This window comes from Leuresthes tenuis, unplaced genomic scaffold (assembly GCF_036924035.1).
Source record: "Leuresthes tenuis unplaced genomic scaffold, fLeuTen1.0.hap1 SCAF_9, whole genome shotgun sequence".
NCBI classification, from domain to species: domain Eukaryota; kingdom Metazoa; phylum Chordata; class Actinopteri; order Atheriniformes; family Atherinopsidae; genus Leuresthes; species Leuresthes tenuis.
Window position 1 is genome coordinate 36,731,630 of NW_027325363.1, and position 20,665 is coordinate 36,752,294.

Sequence of the window (20,665 nt, forward strand, 5' to 3'; positions counted from 1 at the left end):
GGCTGGGATGCGGTCAGTAAGAGCAGGCACACTCAGCGACACACCCGCTGAGGGAAAAACCCTGGTAATTGGCGGCTCTATAGTCAGAAATGTGGCATGCCCTCATTCAATCGCTAGTTGTCTAGATGGTGTCCAGCAAACAACATGGGCTACATAGATAATTGGCAATCTTTCTGGAGAAAACCTAGTCTGATGAGGAGAGATAGCATTGATCACACTTTGGAAGGAGTGGCTCTCATTTCTAGAAATATGGACGAATTTATTAGTCATCCAAAAACATGACAACCCAGGGTTGAGACCAGGATGCAGAGTTGTAGTCTTACACACTTCTCTGCGACTTCCCACCTGCTGCTACCCCTTCAAAAACCCCATAATGACTGTGTGCTCCCACACCACCCAAATGGAATAAATCAGTCAACCACAAGGAGCAAATCCAGAAAATCTACTTCTTCTTCTTCTTCTTTGATGTTTAATGGCAGCTGGCATCCTTGGTGTTGCATATGCCGCCATCTACTGGACTAAATTTCTCTTTTTTTTTTCTTTCTTATTTCTTCTTTTCTATATTCTTTTAATTATCCCAGTATTTACCAAGAATCTTATTGTTATTCTCCTCCCTTCTTTAGACTTAGCAGATTCTACTATGTTTTTCAAATTATATTCTGTTATTCCTGCCCTCTGCAGCCCTATCTTCATTATTTCCCTCTCCCTTCCATATCTGGGACATGCTATCAACACATGTTCCACTGTTTCCTTCTCCCCACAGCTACACTGCCCAGTTGGATGTTTCCCCATTATCTTAAGTGTATTATTCAGTTTACAATGACCTATTCTTATCCTGCTAATAATTACTTGTTCTGTTCTGTTCATAACACCCTGCCTCTCCTGCTACACTTTGTAATTTATATAAATGTCTTCCTTTTTCCTGATTCTTCCAATATTGATTCCACTGTTTGTTTATTTCTTTCCATACTAAACTTTTCCCCTCTTTCTTTACTGCCTCCTTAGCAGCTTTGTCTGCTTTTTCATTTCCTTTTATTCCTACATGCGCTGGTACCCACATGAACACTATTTCCCTCCCCTGTTGCATTAACCTGGATGTTTTTAACTGTATTTCATATAAAATTTCCTGATGTGTTTTTGCTGTTCCGCTTTTAATACTTAAGAGTGATGAAAATGAATCGCTACATATAACTATTCTCCTATCCCTCACCCCCTCCATCCATTCAATTGCTATCAATATTGCACATAATTCTACTGCATATATACTTAAATGATCTGATGTTCTTTTTGAAATTGTTCTATTATAAATGGGAACCACCATTGCTGCTGCTGTTGCTCCTGTTGCCTGTTCTTTGGACCCATCTGTATATATATACACATATTCTCCATATTTTTCCTCCACATAGTTATAAAATTCCTGCACTAGATCTGCTGTTTTATTTCTTTCCTTGATGTTCCACATGTTTAAGTCTACATTTGTTTCTTGTAGCATCCATTTTGGTATTACTGTCCACAGAACTGTTGGGCTGAATTCCATATGATGTATTTTTAGTTGTTCTGCTCAACCCTCACTGACCCACCCAAAATTAGTTTTTTCCTCCTTCCCCTTTTCCCAGCACATCTCCAGAACTGTCTTTGCTGGATGTTCTTCTTTGTGTCCTTTTAAATTTATCCAGTAGTTGGCTATTAGCTGTTTTCGTCTGAGCCCTAGTGGCATTTCCAGAAAATCTAAAAAAAAAAAAATTTTACTGAACAAAAATATCAAACTATTAAATGTGGTTTGCTGAATATTAGATCTCTCCTTTGGAAGTCTCTGTTAGTGAATGATTTGATCTGTGATCATCATATTGATATATTTTGTCTTACAGAAACCTGGCTGCAGCAGGAGGATCATGTTAGCATTAATGAATCAACTCCCTCTGACTATTTAAATATTCACGTTCCTCAAACCACAGGCAGAGGAGGAGGAGTGGCAGCTATCTTCAGATTGGGGTTACTAAGCAGTCCTAGACCCAAGATTAGTTTTAGCTCTTTTGAATCTCTGATTCTCAGTTTTTCCCACCCAAAGTGGAAATCACAAAAACCTCATGAGTTTCTGTCTGAATTCTCAGAGTTTTTATCCCAGTTAGTGCTGAGTACAGATAAAGTCATTGTAGTGGGTGACTTTAATATTCATGTAGATGTTGAAAATGACAGCCTAAATATTAACTTTATTTCCATATTGGACTCTGCTGGATTTTCTCAAAGTTAAAAAAAACCTACTCTTGATTCATAAGTGTTGGCTAATTATCGACCTATATCCAATCTCCCTTTTTTGTCTAAAGTTCTTGAAAAAATAGTTGCAGCTCAACTTTGTGATCAGTTACATAGAAATAATCTGTTTGAAGAGTTTCAGTCAGGATTCAGAGTGCATCATAGCACAGAAACAGCACTGGTGAAAGTTACCAATGATCTCCTCTTAGCCTCTGATAGCGGACTTGTTTCTGTGCTTGTCCTGTTGGATCTCAGTGCTGCATTTGATACGATCGATCACAGCATTCTGTTACAGAGACTTGAACATGTTATTGGGTTATTGGGACTGATGAAATTCTGATTGAGTCTAGTCTAAAGGCATGGCAGAATGAGGACGAAATTCGAGGTCTGGGCATATTTAGTTTTTTTTTTTTTTTTGAGAATGCAGAGGGACAACTGGTGTTGGACAATTATCCTGTTTGCAGAACATGCAAGAAAAAAGTTGCTGTGAAAGGCAGTAATACCTCAAATCTACTGGCCCATCTTCCGTGAGCATCAACCACAGCTTTACAGCCAATGTAAAGGTAAGTGAACGTCAGTTCAAATCAGAGCATGTGAACGGAGCAGAGCGAGGAGCGGAGCGTGCAAAATATAGTCAGAGCGTGGAGCGAGTTTTTATCAAATGCTCCGCTCCGATACGACTCACACCACGAGTCTAGGGCATGCACAAATCAACCTAGAATTCACCTGTGCCTTCAACAATTAACAAAACTGTTAGCCTACACTTCAAAAATAATTACACGTACGCCACGCAGTGTGTGCCCGGATAAATAGCTCCTTCTTTAAAATTGAGTGCGAGAAGGAATCTGGCATCTGCTCATCTGTCAAGCTTTTCTCCGATGACTTGTGGAAAGTTTTCGACCATGTCACCTCCGGAAGAGAGGTCACTTGGGGTTTGTTTAACCTGATGCAGAGGGGAAGTTCTGTATCCGATTACTCTATTGAGTTCCGTACTGTAGCAGCTGAGAGTAACTGTAATGCTACACGGCTGTCTACAGCAGAACAACAGCGCCGCCTAAAGGAGAACAGATGTCTGTACTGTGGTCAGGACAGCCATTTTGCCTCTTCGTGTCCAGTAAAAAGACATCTCGAGGGTGCTGGTGAGCTTGCCGGTGAACTCTGAAATGCCCTCTCGGTATTTGGTTCAGGTCAAGCTGTTCTGCTCTGGGAATGATCAGACTGTCTCAGCCCTCATTGATTCTGGTGCAGATGAAAGCCTGTTGGACATTACTCTTGCCTCCCAGCTGGGTTTTGGTCAGGTGGTTCTGGAGAAGCCTATCGATGCCGCAGCCTTTGATGGTCGTCTCCTCTTTTGGGTTACACATCGATCAACTCCCCTTCAAATGACCATCTCAGGTAATCACACTGAGACTCTTTTCACCTGATGAATGCTTCACAACAACCTGTCATTTTGGGGTTTCCTTGGTTTAGGAGACATAATCCACACATTAACTGGTCTTCAGGAACTATACTGCAGTGAATTACTCATTGTCATGCTGTCTGTTTGAAGTCTGCTCTATCATCTGCCTCTGGTTTGCCCGTTCCTTCTGAGTTTCCAGACCTGTCAGGAGTTCCTATGGATTACCTGAATCTGAAGTTTTCAACAAGGCCTGGGTCACCTCTTTGCCACCACATCACCCTTATGATTGTGCATTGTGTACGACCCCTCCCCCTCCCAGAGGGCGACTCTTCTCCTTATCAGTTCCTGAAACAAAGGCTATGGAAAAGTACATCAATGACTCCCTGGCGGCAGGGATCATACGACCATCATCGTCTCCCACTGGAGCAGGATTTTCTTTTGTGGATAAAAAGGACCCTACGACCTTGCATTGACTTCAGGGGACTTAATGACATTACCATAAAAAAAAGGTACCCTCTTCCATTAATCTCCTCTGCTTCTGAACTGCTACAAGGGGTTACCATTTTCTCCAACCTCGACCTCCGCAACGCTTATCATTTGGTGAGAATCAAGGAGAGTGATGAGTGGAATATGGCTTTTAATACTCCTAGTGGTCATTATGAGTATTTGATCATGCCATTTGGTTTCTCTAATGCTCCTGCAGTCTTCCAGGAATTAGTCAATGATGTTCTGTGGGATCTGCTCAGCATGTCTGTTTTTCGTGTATCCGGATGACATTCTAATTAAGTCTAGGGAGGAACATGTGGTGCATGTACGTCAAGTCCTCCAGAGGCTCTTGGAGAACCTGCTCTTTGTCAAGGCAGAGAAGTGTGAGTTTCATGCTTCAGAGGTATCTTCCCTGGGTTTCATCATCAACGCTGGCAATCATCCGCATGGACGCAACCAAGATCAAGGCAGACACTGACTGGCCAACTCCATTCACATGCAAGGAGCTTCAACGCTTCCTGGGACTTGCCAACTTCTACCGAAGGTAGTGGCTGCTGCCCTCACTGCTCTCACTTCCCTCAATGAGCCCTTCCTTTGGTCCTCTGTGGCTGAAATGGCTGTTGGTGAGTTGAAGTCACGCGTCACCTCTGCTCCTATTCTCATTTTTCCAGATCCTGCTTGCCAGTTTATTGTGGAGGTGGATTCCTCGGACACTGTGTCGGGGTAGTTCTTTCTCAGCAGTCGGCTGATGATCAAAAGGTTCACCCATGTGCTTTCTTCTCCTGGAAACTGGCTCCTGCAAAAAGGAATTATGACACTAGGAACTGGGACCTGTTGCCAGTCAAACTTGCACTGGTTGGAGGGGGCGGAGCAACCATTTGTGGTTTGGCCTGACCACAAAAATCTTGAGTACATCTGATCGGCCAAGAGACTGAACTCTTGTCAAGCGAGGTGGGCTCTTTTCTTCAACCGTTTTGAATTCTCCCTCTCATACAGATCAGGTTCCAAAAACTTCAAACCTGATGCTCCGTCCCATCAATTCCAGTCAGAGGATTTGCCATCCCAGCCTGAATGTATTCTCTCCTCTGCATGCGTCATTGGGGCAGTAACCTGGGAGGTGGAGGATAAGGTAAAACTGTTCATTCCACGATGCTCCACTCTCCCTGCCGGCCACTCCCACCTCATCAGCCAACTCTGTTCACCTGTGCACTCAGGTGCTCCTCATCAGTAATCGAGCATGTATTTAAGCCTCTCTGGTTCACAGACTCTCTGCCAGATTGTTCTTAGCCTCCATGCAAGACTCTCCAGCATTTTGCTTTGGACTGATCTCCTGTTGCCGACCCTGCCTGCCTTTGACTAACCTGCCCCGTCATTCTCCCGGTAAACTATTCTGCCTTCTGTCTACGACCACGATCTCTGTAATTTCCCTTACTGGTGTTTGCCTGCTGGTGTGGCTTTCTGCTGCTACTCTGCTGGATTGCATAAATGCATAAACGCACTATAGCCCTTCTTCGACAGCGCTTTTGGTGGTCTTCCATGGAAAGGGAGCTCTCATCAAGCTCCATCCAGTCTCCTTCATCCACTGCCAGTTCCTTGCCATCCCTGGTCTCACATTTCATTGGTCTTTGTCACAGGCCTACCACCTTCTAATGGTAACACAGTTATACTCACTGTTATTAATCGCTTTTCTAAAGCTGCCATGCTAATTCCATTATCCGAATTACCCACCGCCAAGGAAATGGCCGAAACTTTGTTGCAACATGTGTTCCGGCTGCATGGTCTCCCACCTGATGTGGTCTCTGACCGGCGACCACAATTCACCTCTCACTTTTGGTCCGAGTTTTGCAGGATGCTGGGGGCTACTGTGAGTTTGTCATCTAGTTTACACCCACAATCCTGGTCTTTCACTCTTCCAATCACTGCTCTTTCCAGAACAAGAACGTGACGCCAGCGTTGCCTCTGTTCAGGCGTATGTCCGATGGTGTCGGCGCACTTGGATGCAGGCCCGCTCCACACTTTACCAACGATCGGCCAATCAACATCGCAATTCTGCACCAACACCCTAGGACAACCCATCTGGCTGACGAGACGGGATCTTCCTCTCAGAGTGGACTCCAAGAAATTGGCTCCTTTGTGGGACAGTTCTGCTTTTCCTGGACTACGGATACCTGCTACACCTTTCATGTGGGTGACAACGGTTCAAATCCCCTGCGTGAAAGGTACTACCTCCAGGAGGTGTTCTCAGGCAAGACCCCCTTACCCTGACTGCCTACCAATGTAAATCACTTTAGATAAAAGCGTCTACTAAATGCATAAACAAACATAATGCTGATCCCCTGGTTTTGACTCTGCCTGTTTTTTTTTTTTTGTTTTTTTTTGACTAAGTAAACTGATCTTCTCTTGCAACTCGCCTGCCTCGTTGTCGTACTTTTGGGTTCTCCCCCAATCCAGGCATTCCCTGGACAGGCCTCCGCAGGAAGAAATCCAGAACGCCTTTAGCTACCCCCAGTTTCTCCCAAGGGCCAGCTCCCTGCATTAAGCAGTCTGCGAAGGCCCCGACTACTTCATGGAGGGCCTGTAAATCTGCCTGGTCCATTTTCTGGCCAGATCCATCCGTCATAATGGTGGTGTGAGGCATGGTGGTGAAGGGATGCAGATATTCCAAAGTAAACTTCATTTATTTAAATAGTCCAACAAAAAGCTAAACTGAGCCAGAATACAAAAAACTTTAATAAAACAAAAACCTGACAAACCTGATTCCAGCATGACTGACAATTTGGAAAAACATCAGTGGCAGTGAGGATCTGGCACTGAACATGAAAAATCCTGGAGACTAAATACAGAAGGGAGGTGATGGGTGTGTGAAGGCAGCTGAGGGGAAAGGCACAGGTGACATGAATGAGGCTGATGGCAGGGCAGGAGAGAGACTGAGGAAAACAATGGAGCCATGGCTAAACTAAAGACTAAACAGGAACATAAAACATGAAAGAACTAATAGACATGACATTTACCTGAGCTTGTATTGACATGTCCTTGAGCAAGACACTGAATATCCCTCCCCCCTTAATCTCAGGATAGTGAGAAGTGCTATGTGTATAGTTTTGGAAGTGCTGCATACGTTGTATAGCTCTTGGAGCGGTCAAAAACTAGAGAAGCACTATGTAAGTATTTTCTAGGTTCATGTTTATAAACAATCTATTGTCCTTTCTTTTCAGTCTGCAATTGACAAAGAAAAATTGCAAAATTCCTGTAACTTACCGTTGCAAGTACAGTGTGACGTTCGGTAGAAGCGAGGTGACACAAAGCTGAACCGTTGAGTGCTGTATGTAACTAGGTTGTGTGAATCCATGATAATATTCTGTTCACATTGCGCCCCACGGCATTCCAAGCCAGAACAGTTCTTATCGAGGATAGCTGACACTCTGAGCACCTCCTCCAGTTTCCGTCGTGATGTGCTGAGTTTCTGGGTGACATAAGCTGCCTTGTAGTACCCACGTGCTGCTGTTCCCACAGTGACAAGCATATCTAGTTGTTGCGTGCCTCCAACTGACTGTAGACTGAGCAGGTGCAGTTCATCCTGCTGTTGAGATTGGGCCACCTGCTGCATCACCTTCAAAACACTCTTAAGATAAAATGAGACAAAGTCTGCTGGAGCTACACTCTCAAAGCGCACTGTCACAGCATCACGCAACATCTCAAATGTTGCCTGTTCCACATGTATGCTCACAGGCACAGTCACAACAAAGCGTCCATCACTAACACTGGCATTGAGAAAGTATCTGCCAGCATCCAACCCCCCAAGAGCGATGATCTTTCCATCATGGGGACTGATCTTAAAAAGACTGCGCTGGGCTGGTAGGGCATGTCCAAACGTCAGTGCATCATAGGGGTCAGCATCAGTGGCATGCAACTGACCTATCACTCCACCAGGAAACTCATCCTCCATAGTAACAAGATGAATCTCCAGTGGCAATGCCAATGGCCGGTGGAGGCTCTCCTCAATAACTCTAACTGTAAGTAGAGTGGAAGAGGACAAACATGGCATTCCAGAGTCTGACACCTGCAAGAGAAGGGAGAGCAGAGGTCACAAGAAAAAAAGTCAATGGCTTAAAATATTCAAGAAAAAAAGATGATAAACCACAAGACCGGAGAGTTCAGTAACCGTTTTTAAATACATTTTTAGTAAATTAGTTTTATTGAAGCATTATTTTAAATTCCTGCAGCACTAGATTTGGAATAAGCTCACTGCTTTTAGCTAATCCTTATGATTCACAAAACCTATGAATTTTATGTGTTATTAATTAATAAAAAAATTTTTCTCTGTACTAAGATAATTTACAGCACTATAAAAAAGAATGCAGAGAACATGTAGAAAACTGAGACAGAAAAAAAGAGAAAATAAAAGAAATGAAATTCATGCTTATCTAATAATCTGATCCCTGCAAAACACATTTAAAAAAAACAGCAGGGGCAGTAGAAAGACATTAAAAGCTGTGTAACAGGGAACGATATACCTTTCTATGAGAAAGGAGCAGAACAGGCCCAGCTAAGAAATATCTGGTCAGCAACAGTTTTGGTCTGACTTTCATATGACATAAGAAGCATTTCAGAAGAGGATCATATTATCCCCTTGACTGTAGATATCCATGGTTAAAATCTCTTAACTGGTCAATACCTTCACTGATGCTACAGGATATGTTGCTGTGATGAATTGATATGGGATCTGATGTCTGCACAGGATGTTTCATAGTGAAGATTGACCAAATTCTTTATGCAATATGGGTGCTAGACTTGTGCAGCTTCTCTGCTCTGTTCTGTTGAGGTGGATATCTTCAGCAGATGCCAAAGATATATATAAATTGTGCATTGTGCTGATTATAGTGATCTCTTCTCACGATCTCTTCTTTTTTTTTTTTAATAGAATATATAAACACAACAACAATGTAAATGTAAACTTTTAGTATGTTTTACAAAGGTCGACAGGTATGAAACAAGATTGATAACATTATAGAATTATCATGCTCGATGTTTATTTTTAAAGTCCCCTTTTAGAAGTTATTGGTTACCTAAAAACTCATCTGTGTTCCAGAAAATTGTAAAAAAACTTATAAGGCCTTAATATCGCATGGGGTATGACTCTGCATGTTCTTCCTCATTCAGTGGTGGGAGATCTGTGTTAAGATAGCCCCACCCATATCTCCACTCAGTCTCTCCGGACTGTACAAAATGCAATATGAACTGCTTTGTTCATATTGCAAAGACCAAGCAGTGATAAAATAATGACCAGGGTGGCTAATTCTCATTCACTGAGCACATGACTCATTTGCTTTTCACATAAAAATCTATATCTTTGTATCTCTGAAGTGCCCTGAGATGACATTTTGTCATGATTGCACTTAGTTGTGTTTTGCGGTTGTGTTCTGAATTCCAGGCGGGCCAGCAGGTATCCAAGAAGTCCAGGGCAGAATCTGTACTGCTCCTGCCAGCGCACCAGCTGCGTGGCCGCATTCATTAGTACTGGCCTCTTAATGACACGCAGGAGTTCCAGACTTAGCCAGATTGTCTTTCAGTCTCTGTCGGTAATCAGGCTCCCTAGTGTTCTCGCAGTGATTATAGCAAAACCGTCCTATGATTCATTGTGTATTTACCTCAGTTCATCAATGCAACCTCCTCGGATACCTCTGTCAACCTTGCCACGTTGTCTGGATTAACACCAGCACTTGACTTTGTCTCCCCGCTTCGAACCTGTATGCTTGCCCCGCCCCTTCCGAGACAAACCACACCATAGCCAGTGTCATCATTACCCTCCCCTGTGTCGGAAACCTCCTGTAAACACAGTAAGCCCTATTGCGGAAACTATTCTTATTCGAGCACTCATTGGATCCCATTAACTGTTCCTCCTCTCTCTAGAGCTATTGCTGGACGGGACTTTTTCTGTGGACTCACCTTGCACCATTATCCTTAATAATTCAGTTTCTTTCTCCTATTTCTCAGTCTGCTGTTGGGTCCCTCCCTGTGCGTATCGGCATAGCCGTGACACATTTGTTGCGATTTGGAGCTATATGAATAAAACTGAATTGAATTGAATAAGAATCAGCACTCAATTGATTTTCAGTGCTTTATCCCTGTCTAACTGACCTTGCCAAACCAGGGCAGAGTAGTTGAGTCAATCTACTACCACTAGGGATGGGAATTGATAAGATTTTTACGATTCCATTTCCATTTTCAATTCTGCTTAACAAATTTGATTTTATTTATTCTTTTAATCAATTCCCTTATCTATTCTCATTTGGAAAAAAAGGACAACAAACAGATTGATTAGCATCAACTTTGTTTAGTTTAGAAGTAACATGAGTCATGACCTTAAAAACCCAAATAGAGCGAGGTCTTAGGCCTGCAGCCTAGGGCTCTTCGATGGGGTGCCAGAGGTTCCCCAGAAAAAATAATTTGTTTTGAAAATGAACATAAAATTTTAATAATAATAAAATAAATATTCTTCAGTAGAAAAGAATACAACAAAATACAACATACAACAAAATATAACATAAATTACTTTGTGGCAATTCCACAAGAATGTCTAACGTTTTTCTAATAGAAATTAAAATTCTATTAAAATTCTCCTTTTTAAAAGGATATATGAGCTGAGCACTCAAAAATAAAACTACGTCAGCCAGTGACAAATACAGTCAAGTCAAATCCAATGGAACTTTGCACTGTGTAAATCCGCAACCATCAACTATGAAGAATGAACAATTTTTTTGCAGAAAAATAAGCATATCTGCTTATTCAGGAAGCCATGTTTACTGTTGACTGCTGGCCGCACTGGACTCGCCATGCACGCTATGCAAAGTGCGTGGTGACGTCATTTGCGCCCACTGGAATACTTAATAAGGGAATCGTTTACAAAATTGGGAAACGATTCCAAGGAATTGAAACACTGGCAGCCGGTTCTCAACCACAGTCGGTTTTCGATTCCCATCCTTAACTACCACTTAATTGAACCACCATTTGTGTGAATTCATACATGAACAGGAGCTGAATGAAGTTATAAACCAAAGTATGTCCAACGCAACAATTCTGTGGACTGTGTGAAAAAACAAGACAGTCACATTTTATCTTCTCTAAAAAAGAACATCATACATGTAATTACAGCCGAATTCACTGCACATATATTGTCTTTAAGTTACTTTAATCGTAATTTTTTTCAGCCATGCAACAATCGGTAAAATATTTAAGCTACATGCAAGTGGACAAATAGTCTTAATAGGAAGCTTTTTCAGTAAATAATTCTGATGCATTTAGCTGTCTGACAAAAGAAACAGAAAAAATGTGTGCTATATAGAGAATTTGGCTCAATGAACGTGCATGTAGACTTAACTTCCAACTGCATTATCTGGCTGTGTTCATCTGATTTTGAGAAGTTCGATTTTGTGATATAAGCTGTTATCTGCACTCAAGCCACTGATCATCTTGCTATTGGCCAGTGGCTGAGGCTACCTCTGTGTACTGATGGCTGATTTTATTCATAATTTGTCTTAAAAAAGAACTTTAAAAACATGATTTTTAGCAGATGGGGCTTGTACTGGAGCTCACAACATCAGTTGCTATTGTACAAAACATAACAATCCTAAATTGACTTGGACTTCAGAATTACAGCCTATTCTCTGAAATATATGCTCAATATATATTTTTATTTTAAAAAACAATATGTCTGAAATAATTTTATTGTCTCTCTTAATCACTGTTTTTACTGACCATTTGGTGTCTAAGGAATTTTATATTAGGTTTGCTACAATTTCTTGGATCTTGTTTTTAGGAATATAAACATATATACATATGTTTTGTTCCACATAATGCTTGTTGGTTTGTTTGTTTAATTCAAACAGCATTGCACTTTGAATCCTTCTAGGCTTTTTTAATCCCCCCCACCCCCTGCACTGAAATTATTATTTTACATATTATTTTATTATTTTACATATTTAACATGTATCACTTTCCTTTAATGTGCAAAACAATGTGAAATTTCAAATATAAACCACTATATGCTTCAGGTAATGGTTCAGTTGGTATTTTGAATGTGACAGAAAAATGATAGCAGCTTTGATGTTCAACAGTAGTTTCACTTTACCTGTATTTGAATAACATATTCATTTGCGAGGTCTCTTCTGAACACTTGATTGGACACAAGAGTTCCATCTTTCTTCAACATAAATTCCCCGCCTTCATTTCCCGACATGATACTGAAGGAAAAGGGTGGGCCGTTGTGAGGGGAGTCCTGATCGATGACTGAAAACTGGAGGATGCTGCTGCCAATCGGCTTGTTTTCCTGACAAGAATGGGGGGATAGGGGTTGAAAGGATGGGGTAAATAATGATGATTAGTAAACATAATAACAGTTGTATTGAGAAAAAGAGGCATCAACAAAAAGTTGATTAAGTTTAGAATAGTTGAAACACTGAGTATTTAAGGTTAAACAGGTCTAGTATTTAATCTGTTCAAAATTATTCTCTGAATGTTTGTTGCAGAACTCATTAACTAAATGCTATATTTGTCAAAGACCTTGCCTGGCTTTGTCTTTCCGTTTTATCTCCCCTTCCCTTCTGTAATATATAATCTTTCTTCCAAGGTACCTGTTCCTGAGCAAACACCTGTTGGTGAATTTGTGGACTGTCACTCAAACGAGAGCAGTGTCCCATGTAGTCTACATCAGTTAGATGTAGACTACAGCTACAACTGGCTGTTGTTTGGTAGATGATCTTTTTGACAGTCTGGCTACTTCTAAATACAGTATATTATATGCTCACTGCTATCTACTCTTTCCTTATCCCAACACTCTTTACACCAAAATTAGTGTGTATATAAATGTCTATTTATAGTTTATTTACAAATTTCACATGAAATCAATTCATTATTATCAAACCTATTTATACCATTCAGGGCACTAAATTAAATATGAGATCATGTAATTTAATTCAACTTACAATTACTTAAGCTATTATATTACTGAATATAATTATCTAACTGATAATGTGTCACGATTTACGTTCTGTTTCATATCTTGTCTCGTCATTTCCTGTTTTATTTTGAAAAACTAAAAAACTTTCCTCTCTCGTTTCAGGTATCTTGCCCTTCCTCCCAAGTCAAGCGTCTGATTGTCTTCCCTGATTCCCAAGTGTTTCCACCTGTTCCCCTTGGTCCCTCATGTGTTCAAATAGTCTGCGTTTCCCTTGTCTTGTGCCAGTTTGTTGTCTCCTCTCATGAGCTACACTACCAGCCTTACCTTGACCCATAGTTTCCACAGTCATAGTTCCACGAGTCTGCAGTGAGCGATCCTCCAGCAGAACTATCTTGTTTTGTAATTTATTCTTGTTCTTAGTCATAGTTTATTTATTCAATACGGTAAGTTTCATAGCCTTGTTTGTTCCTCTGTCTTTTAGGAGAGATTTTTTGTTGCAACCTTTCAGTCGCCTCCGTTAAAGGAGAGCTTTAAGTTTATAGTTAAAGTTTCATAGTGCCTCTGTTTTGTAAGAGTGCGTCCTTTGTTAAATCCGCCTCATTAGGAAAGCGTGAGAGTTTGTTTGTTACTGTTCATAGCTTTTCAGAGTTTTTATGTTTGATAACTTTCATAGCTGCGCTCATCCTCTGCCTTAGTTACTGAGGGGAGCGTTTAGGATTTTCATAGCCCATTACTTTGCTCTGCTTGGAGATCCTCGCTCTGCCTTGCTCCTTGAATCTGAAAAGACCCTCCATCTGTGTCCTGAGTCCCTAGTTCCTGACATAATGTGACTTTGTCGTTAATCTGTTATTTATAATAATATAACTTATTCTATTCTAGAATGTGCCACATTAAGTTGGCAGCAAGCTGCAGTGGCTCTGAGAGTATTGTGTGTATTTTTGTGATTTATTTTTTTACTTTTCAACATCTGTTGATGAATTACCATGGCAATGCAAGAGTCGTTAATACACAGTAGTACTTAACTGAGTTTTCAAAATGTCAACTAAAGCCAGGAAAAAAAAGAGTAAAATGCAGTGGATAATGGAAGAACAGGTGAAGGACGTTCTGGCCAAGTCTTCAATGTCAGATCACTAGCAAATAAAATGGATGTGCTTGGAGCGTTCAGGACACATAAAGAATATTGAGAATGCAGTGTTATGTGCTCAACCATTGTCGAGACACTTTACCACAGTACAATAAACAGCATTGCTTCCCTTGTTATCAAATTTTATTTATGTGGTACCTTTCACACTTTAAAAGCAAGTGTGAAAGGTTTAAGGCTAAAAACAACAATTATAAAACAAATAAACCTTCCCACCCCCATAAATACCCAGAGGGACACAGAGACACACAAACACACAAGCTCAGACCCACTGCCCCTATCAGACAGAGACATGGCAGGGAAAGAGCCACCTCGGGGGCCGACCACACTGAGAGGGCTCCCGGCCCATGACCACAGGGAGCGCCGCCACAGAGACCGCCCCGACCCGGGCAGACAAGAGGCCCCACACCAAGGTGCAGAGTCCTCCAGCCACCCGGGCCAGAGCAGTCCACAGGACAGCACCCCGTCAGTGGACAAACAGCAGCTCCCAGTGTGGTAGGCCCCCCATGAGGAAACACTGGAGCTAAAAACTGAAAGACTAAAACAGTAAAATAAGATAAAAAGGTGTACAATGAACACAATAGATAAGATGCTTTTCAGCTCGTGTAGTTAAAACCCCTTACTAAAACTTGTAGTTAAAACTTATATTCAAAATAGTACAGAACAAAAATATGATAAAATGTTTGATTAAAAGAAATAAAGGAAATCAATAAAATCAAATAAAAGCCTGATTTAAAAAGGTGAGCCTTGAGCCTCTTTTAAAAAGCCTCAACAGTCTCTGCGGCCCTGAGGTTCTCCGGCAGGCTGTTCCACAATCGGGGGTCATAATAACTAAAAGTCGTCTCCCTGTGTGTCTTCAATCGAACACGTGGTATTGTTAAAAGGCCAGTGCCGGAAGACCTCAGGTTCCGTGAGGGTTGATATGATAAAAGTAAGTCCAATAGATAAAAAGGCCCAGGACTGTTAAGAAATCTAAAAACGAGTACAAGACCCTTAAAATTGATCCTGAAGCATACGGGGAGCCAATGGAGCGATTTTAAAACTGGTGTAATGTGCTCCCGCCCTCTGGTCCTCGTCAGCACTCATGCGGCTGAATTCTGGAGTAGCTGAAGATCAGATATACTCTTTTTTTTGGAAGACCAGAGAGCAGGGCTTACAGTAATCTAAAAGACAAGAGGTAAAAGCATGCATCAGCACCTCCGTGCTGGCCTGAGAGAGAAGGGCGAACTCTGGCGATATTCTTAAGATGGTAAAAACCTATCTTTGTTATGTTTTTAATATGTGGAATAAAACTAAGCTCAGAGTCAAAAATCACACCCAAATTTTTTTTACAGTTTTTGATGGTTTAAGATCTTGTAAATTTGTTAAAAGTTTCATTCTCTGGCCTTCAAGACCAATGACTAAAACCTCAGTTTTGTCCTGGTTGAGCTGCTGGAAGTTCGCTGCCATCCATGACTTGATATCTAAAATGCAGTTAAAAAGGGCATCAAGTGGCCGTGTGTCATCAGGAGACACGGCAATGTACAGCTGTGTATCGTCAGCATAATTATGAAAGCTGATGCTATGCCTCCTGATGACATCCCTAAGGGGAAGCATGTAAAGATTAAAAAGAATTGGACCTAAAATTGACCCCTGGGGAACCCCACACTTGATCTCATGGGTTCCTGAGGAACATGTATCAATACTTACAAAGAAGTATCGATCTGTGAGGTAGGAAACAAACCAATTAAGAACAGTACCAGAGAGGCCGACCAGGTTCCTCAGTATGTTTAATAAAATGTGATGGTCTACTGTATCGAAGGTGGCGGTAAGATCCAGTAGTACCAGGACTGTGAGTTTATGATTATCAAAGTTGCACCTGGTATCATTCAAAATCTTTAAAAGGGCTGTCTCGGTACTGTGGTTCCGCCTAAAACCAGACTGATACTTCTCTAAAATGTTGTTCATGTTTAAAAAATCATTTACTTGGTTAAAAACCAGTTTTTCTAACATTTTACTTAAAAATGGTAAGTTGGATACAGGCCGGTAATTGTTGAGAATGTTTGGGTCTAAATTGCTCTTCTTCAGAAGCGGCTTCACCACTGCTGTTTAAAAAGAGGTGGGGAAATCACCCGTCTGGAGAGAGCAATTCTTTGAGGAAAGCTGTTCCTCAAAGAATCCATAAAATGTTTTAAAAACCAGTGTGGGAATTGGGTCTAAAAGGCAGGTTGTAGGGTTTACCTGGGAGAAGACTCGACCAGGTGTCCTCGCATCAACCAGGGCAAAACTCTCCAGTGTTTCCTCAGGTAAAAGAAATGATCCAGGTGTGGTGACAGCTAAAAACTGTTGAGATAAAAGACCGGATCTGATGTCATCAATTTTACTTCTGAAGTGGTCTGCAAAGTCTTCACAGAGAGTATCTGATGTTGTTTTGTGGGATCTGCTAAAATTACTGTTAGTTAAAAGATCAATGGTGGAGAACAGGAATTTGGGATTGTTTTTATGGTCAGAGCTTGGTTTTTTGAAATGGGAAATTCTGGCCTGTTTGTAGGTCTGCATTATTGTAGGTTTTGAGTTGTTGGCGTAAAATTTGATAGTGAATTGTTTGTTTTGATTTTCTCCACTGCACTTTTCAGTTTCCTTGTTTCCTCATTTCTTCAAGGTGGTGTAGGTTTTGTCTTGATTGTTTTGGTTAAAAGAGGAGCCACTGAGTCCAGTGTTGACTGAAGATTGCTGTTAAAAGTGTCAACAATAAAATCACTAGGTGCTGGTAAAATCCCTGCAGGAGTGTTCAGTAAAATGTGGATAAGATTCATTTGCAGCCATTTCAGAAGTTAGGTAGCGTTTCCTCACCGTTCTCACCGGGGCCTCCTGCTGATTAAAACTGGTGATGTTAAAAAACACACAGTAGTGGTCAGACACAGCCAGGTCCACAACACAGGACGCACCCACGGACAGGGCAAAGGTTATGACCAGGTCCAGGGTGTGTCCTCTGCTGTGGGTCGGCTGTGCGACATGCTGTTTAAAATCCAAGTAGTTTAAGAGGTTTAAAAATTCTCTGGATACTGGATCCGAGGTGTTGTCAACGTGGAGATTAAAATCACCAGTTATTAAAATCCTGTTGTAGGTGGTGTGAATGACTGATAGCAGTTCAGAGAATTCACTGATAAAATAAGTGGAATACTGGGGTGGTGATGCAAAGAATAGGAGGGCTGCTAAAAACAAAGGCATGATGCTCAAATGATGAGTAACTGTTAAAAGGAACTTTGTTTGAGGACATTGTGGTTTGTGTTATTGATGCAGTTCCTCCCCCTTTTTTGCCTCCCCTAGTAGAAAAGTTAAAATTTGGTCTCAGTGAGAACAACAGGTGCACCGACTCTGGTTATATATATTTATATACGCAGCATGTATAGAATAAAATACAATAAAAAATACTTTACTCATAGATGCTTAGTTACCAAGTACCTCACCAGGTTGCTTGGCACAATAACATAGGCATATGGCTGCATGCTGCTGACTTGCCTTGTTAGGCTGAAGCTAAAAGACAGGTAACATTCATGTAACTGTGTTCTCACAGCTTTTTACTCTTGTCTTTATGTAGCTGATCATGTGCACTGGTAGTTAATTGTAGCTTGCTGATATATGATTTTAACAAAATTCCACAGCACACCCGGATTTCCATTTAGGCTCAAGTCTGAGTCAATGCTGTGAGCTGTTACAGAAGGGAGGGATATTCTACAGGCTATGGTGGAGCAGATTATTGGGGACACCAACAATAGAAGTTATTCATCTGTGGAGAAGAGAAAGTCTACGGCTTCCTTTTCAGGTAGTCAGGGTTAGACGATCCAAACTCTTTTCATGTGTCATTCCACGATGGTGGAAACCTACCGAGCGCTACCAGAACAGGGGCGGTCCTGTCTATCTTCAAGAAACTCTTGAAAACCCAGCTTTTCAGAGAGCATATCCTATCCTAGCAATTACCTTATACTCCCCTACCCCCTCTATCTTTGCACTTTATCTTTCTGTACTTTCCTGTATGCCTGCACTCTATCTCTACTCTGTCACCTCTGACAGAGTCGGACTGGTGGGTTACTTCTATGTAGTTTATTGTTAGCTTTTTATATAGCTTGTTATATCTTCATTTGTAAGTCACTTTGGATAAAAGTGTCTGCTAAATGCAGAAACATAAACATAAACACATGCTGGCAAACATGCTTGCACAGAGAAAGGAACCAGAGATCTCCAGGTAACACATAACCTACAAATCCCCATTGTTGTAGCTTCTCTGGCTTATGACTTATACATGACTTATGGAGCACATGGTCACAGTCATTATCCTGTGCCGTCACCATCACATGATCACGGCTGCCATTTTGTTACAGTGTCCTCCCCTCTTCTCCAATACATTGTCCACACATATGAACATAGGATTAGCTTAGTGTTGTTAAATTCTGTTATACTATTTCAACGGACAAGTTGTTTGTGATCATTGGATATCATAATGTGTCATTGTGAGAACTGCTGGTTGCAAATGTCAGTGCTCGGATTCATAGCCTTTGTATTTGCTCTGTCTACTCTGTACATGTCTCTGTATGTGTCATATCTGTCCCAGACTGACACGTATTCAAGGTCAATCAAACACCTTTAATGTGTTTATAATGTTAGACATCTGCATAGATTAAAGATTAAATGGGATTTTCGTGATTTTCAACAGATTTCAACTGCTGGGCATCCATGGGCACAAGTGGTAACAAAAGCTACTCTATTACACAAAAATAGTTTTAATGCACATGATAAACAAAGTAAGGAAACATTGCCTTGTGTATGTACTTATGATTATCAAATGAGTTCAACACAGCTTTGGATGCATAGCCAACGCAGCAAAGCCAAAGCAGCCTCATTTTAAAAATGGCAACCACAAAGAGGCTATGAGGAAATCAGCGGCAATCAAGGTAATTGTGTAAATTACTATCAAGTGTGGCTTATACCGAGGAAAAGCTCTGTTCTCTCTGCTGTTCTTCATACTCCTGAAATCCTCAAGAAATTGTCACAAAGAGTGGCTATGGTGGAGAAATCATCAGCCTCCTCTTCGACATGGATGATGTCAAGCTTTATTCTAATACTGAGCAAGATATCAACACACAGATCTATCTGACTTGAATATGCTGCAAGGACAACGGAATGTAAGTTGGACGAGCTATATACTGACAAAGGGTTTAAAAGATTGGCAAGACGATTGGAACTGAAGGAGTTAAACTGCCAGAAAGCAACAAAGAAGACGCTCAGGACAGCTACAGTTATCTTGGTGACCACAGGAAAATGGCAACCATGAAGAGGCTGCAAGAAATTAGGCCATAACCAAGTACTGATGGGGGGGTAAGTCAGCTCCTGAAGAGCTAGATAAATGGGAAGAACAAAATTCAAACTATCACTAACTATAGAGTTGTGGAGATTTTTCATTTGAAAAATGTGAAGTATTGCCTTTTTACATTATGCTCATCTGGTGTAAAACGCAAAAAAAAGAAGCAACAGCATCAACACAAGAAAATAAAGAGAAAGGCGTAGCTCAAATATTATTCTTACATTACTATGATATCCTGGATGATACGACAGGACGACAGCGCTCAGCAGCAATTAAGAAACATTTAAAGTTGACATTTGTACCCATTTTGGATTTACTTACTATAGGCATGAGCTGACTAAAACACACAATTTTTCTTTTTCTATTCTAAAATTGTGAGTCTGTTAATCTAACTGACAAACCACAAAAACTGTTTTAGACCCAAAACTCAAGGAACATAGTAACTAATAAACTGTTTACCTGTATGAAAGTAGTGGCATTGGCTGGGGAGAAGATAGGTGTGTTATCATTGATGTCAGAGATGTCTATGTCGACCTTTACAGTGGAGAACATTGGAGGGATTCCAGTATCCAATGCTCTGATGACTAATGAGTAGTTGGGAACCTAGAAGACAGTCCCATTGGAAGACATCAAAAACATGACCAAATACAACAACCAACTATGAACATGGTGCTGTGGTGGTACCTGGGAATAAAGCCAAAAAATCTCAACAGCTGGGACTGAACTGAGAATAGATTAACAGATCAATGACTGTTCACTTTTGGGCCAAAATCTAACTAAAGATGGAAACCTGCCCTGTTGTTTCAGTGTAATTCAATTTGAGGAGTACAGTAATGAGTCAGAAGTATACCATACTGTAGTATGCCAAAGTATCTTTAAGATTGAGGTTTTATGTATCAGAATGTAATAGTCTGGTCTGCTAACACCAAGGCTGTGGTGAAGAAGGCTCAGCAATGTCATTTCCTGAGGGTGCTCAGGAGAAACAGCCTGGAGGAGAAGCTGCTCGTATCCTTCTACAGAGCAACTGTGGAGAGCATCCTGGCGTACTGTATCGCAGTGTGGTACGCTGGGTGCACAGCAGCAGACAGG

At 41.1% G+C, this 20,665-nt stretch overlaps 1 protein-coding gene across 2 annotated transcripts in view; it reads right to left on the bottom strand.

The window, feature by feature from the left end:
* The window catches only part of LOC140314812 (protocadherin Fat 3-like), a 217,785-nt gene that overhangs the window by 54,411 nt on the left and 142,709 nt on the right, over nt 1–20,665 (bottom strand). For both annotated transcript variants that reach the window (XM_072393187.1, XM_072393186.1), the window contains exons 19-21: nt 20,036–20,179; nt 12,267–12,464; nt 7,397–8,198 (exon numbers count right to left, since the gene is read on the bottom strand). In XM_072393187.1, the coding sequence (XP_072249288.1) occupies nt 7,397–8,198; nt 12,267–12,464; nt 20,036–20,179 (1,144 nt within the window). The remainder of the gene's footprint in view (nt 1–7,396; nt 8,199–12,266; nt 12,465–20,035; nt 20,180–20,665) is intronic.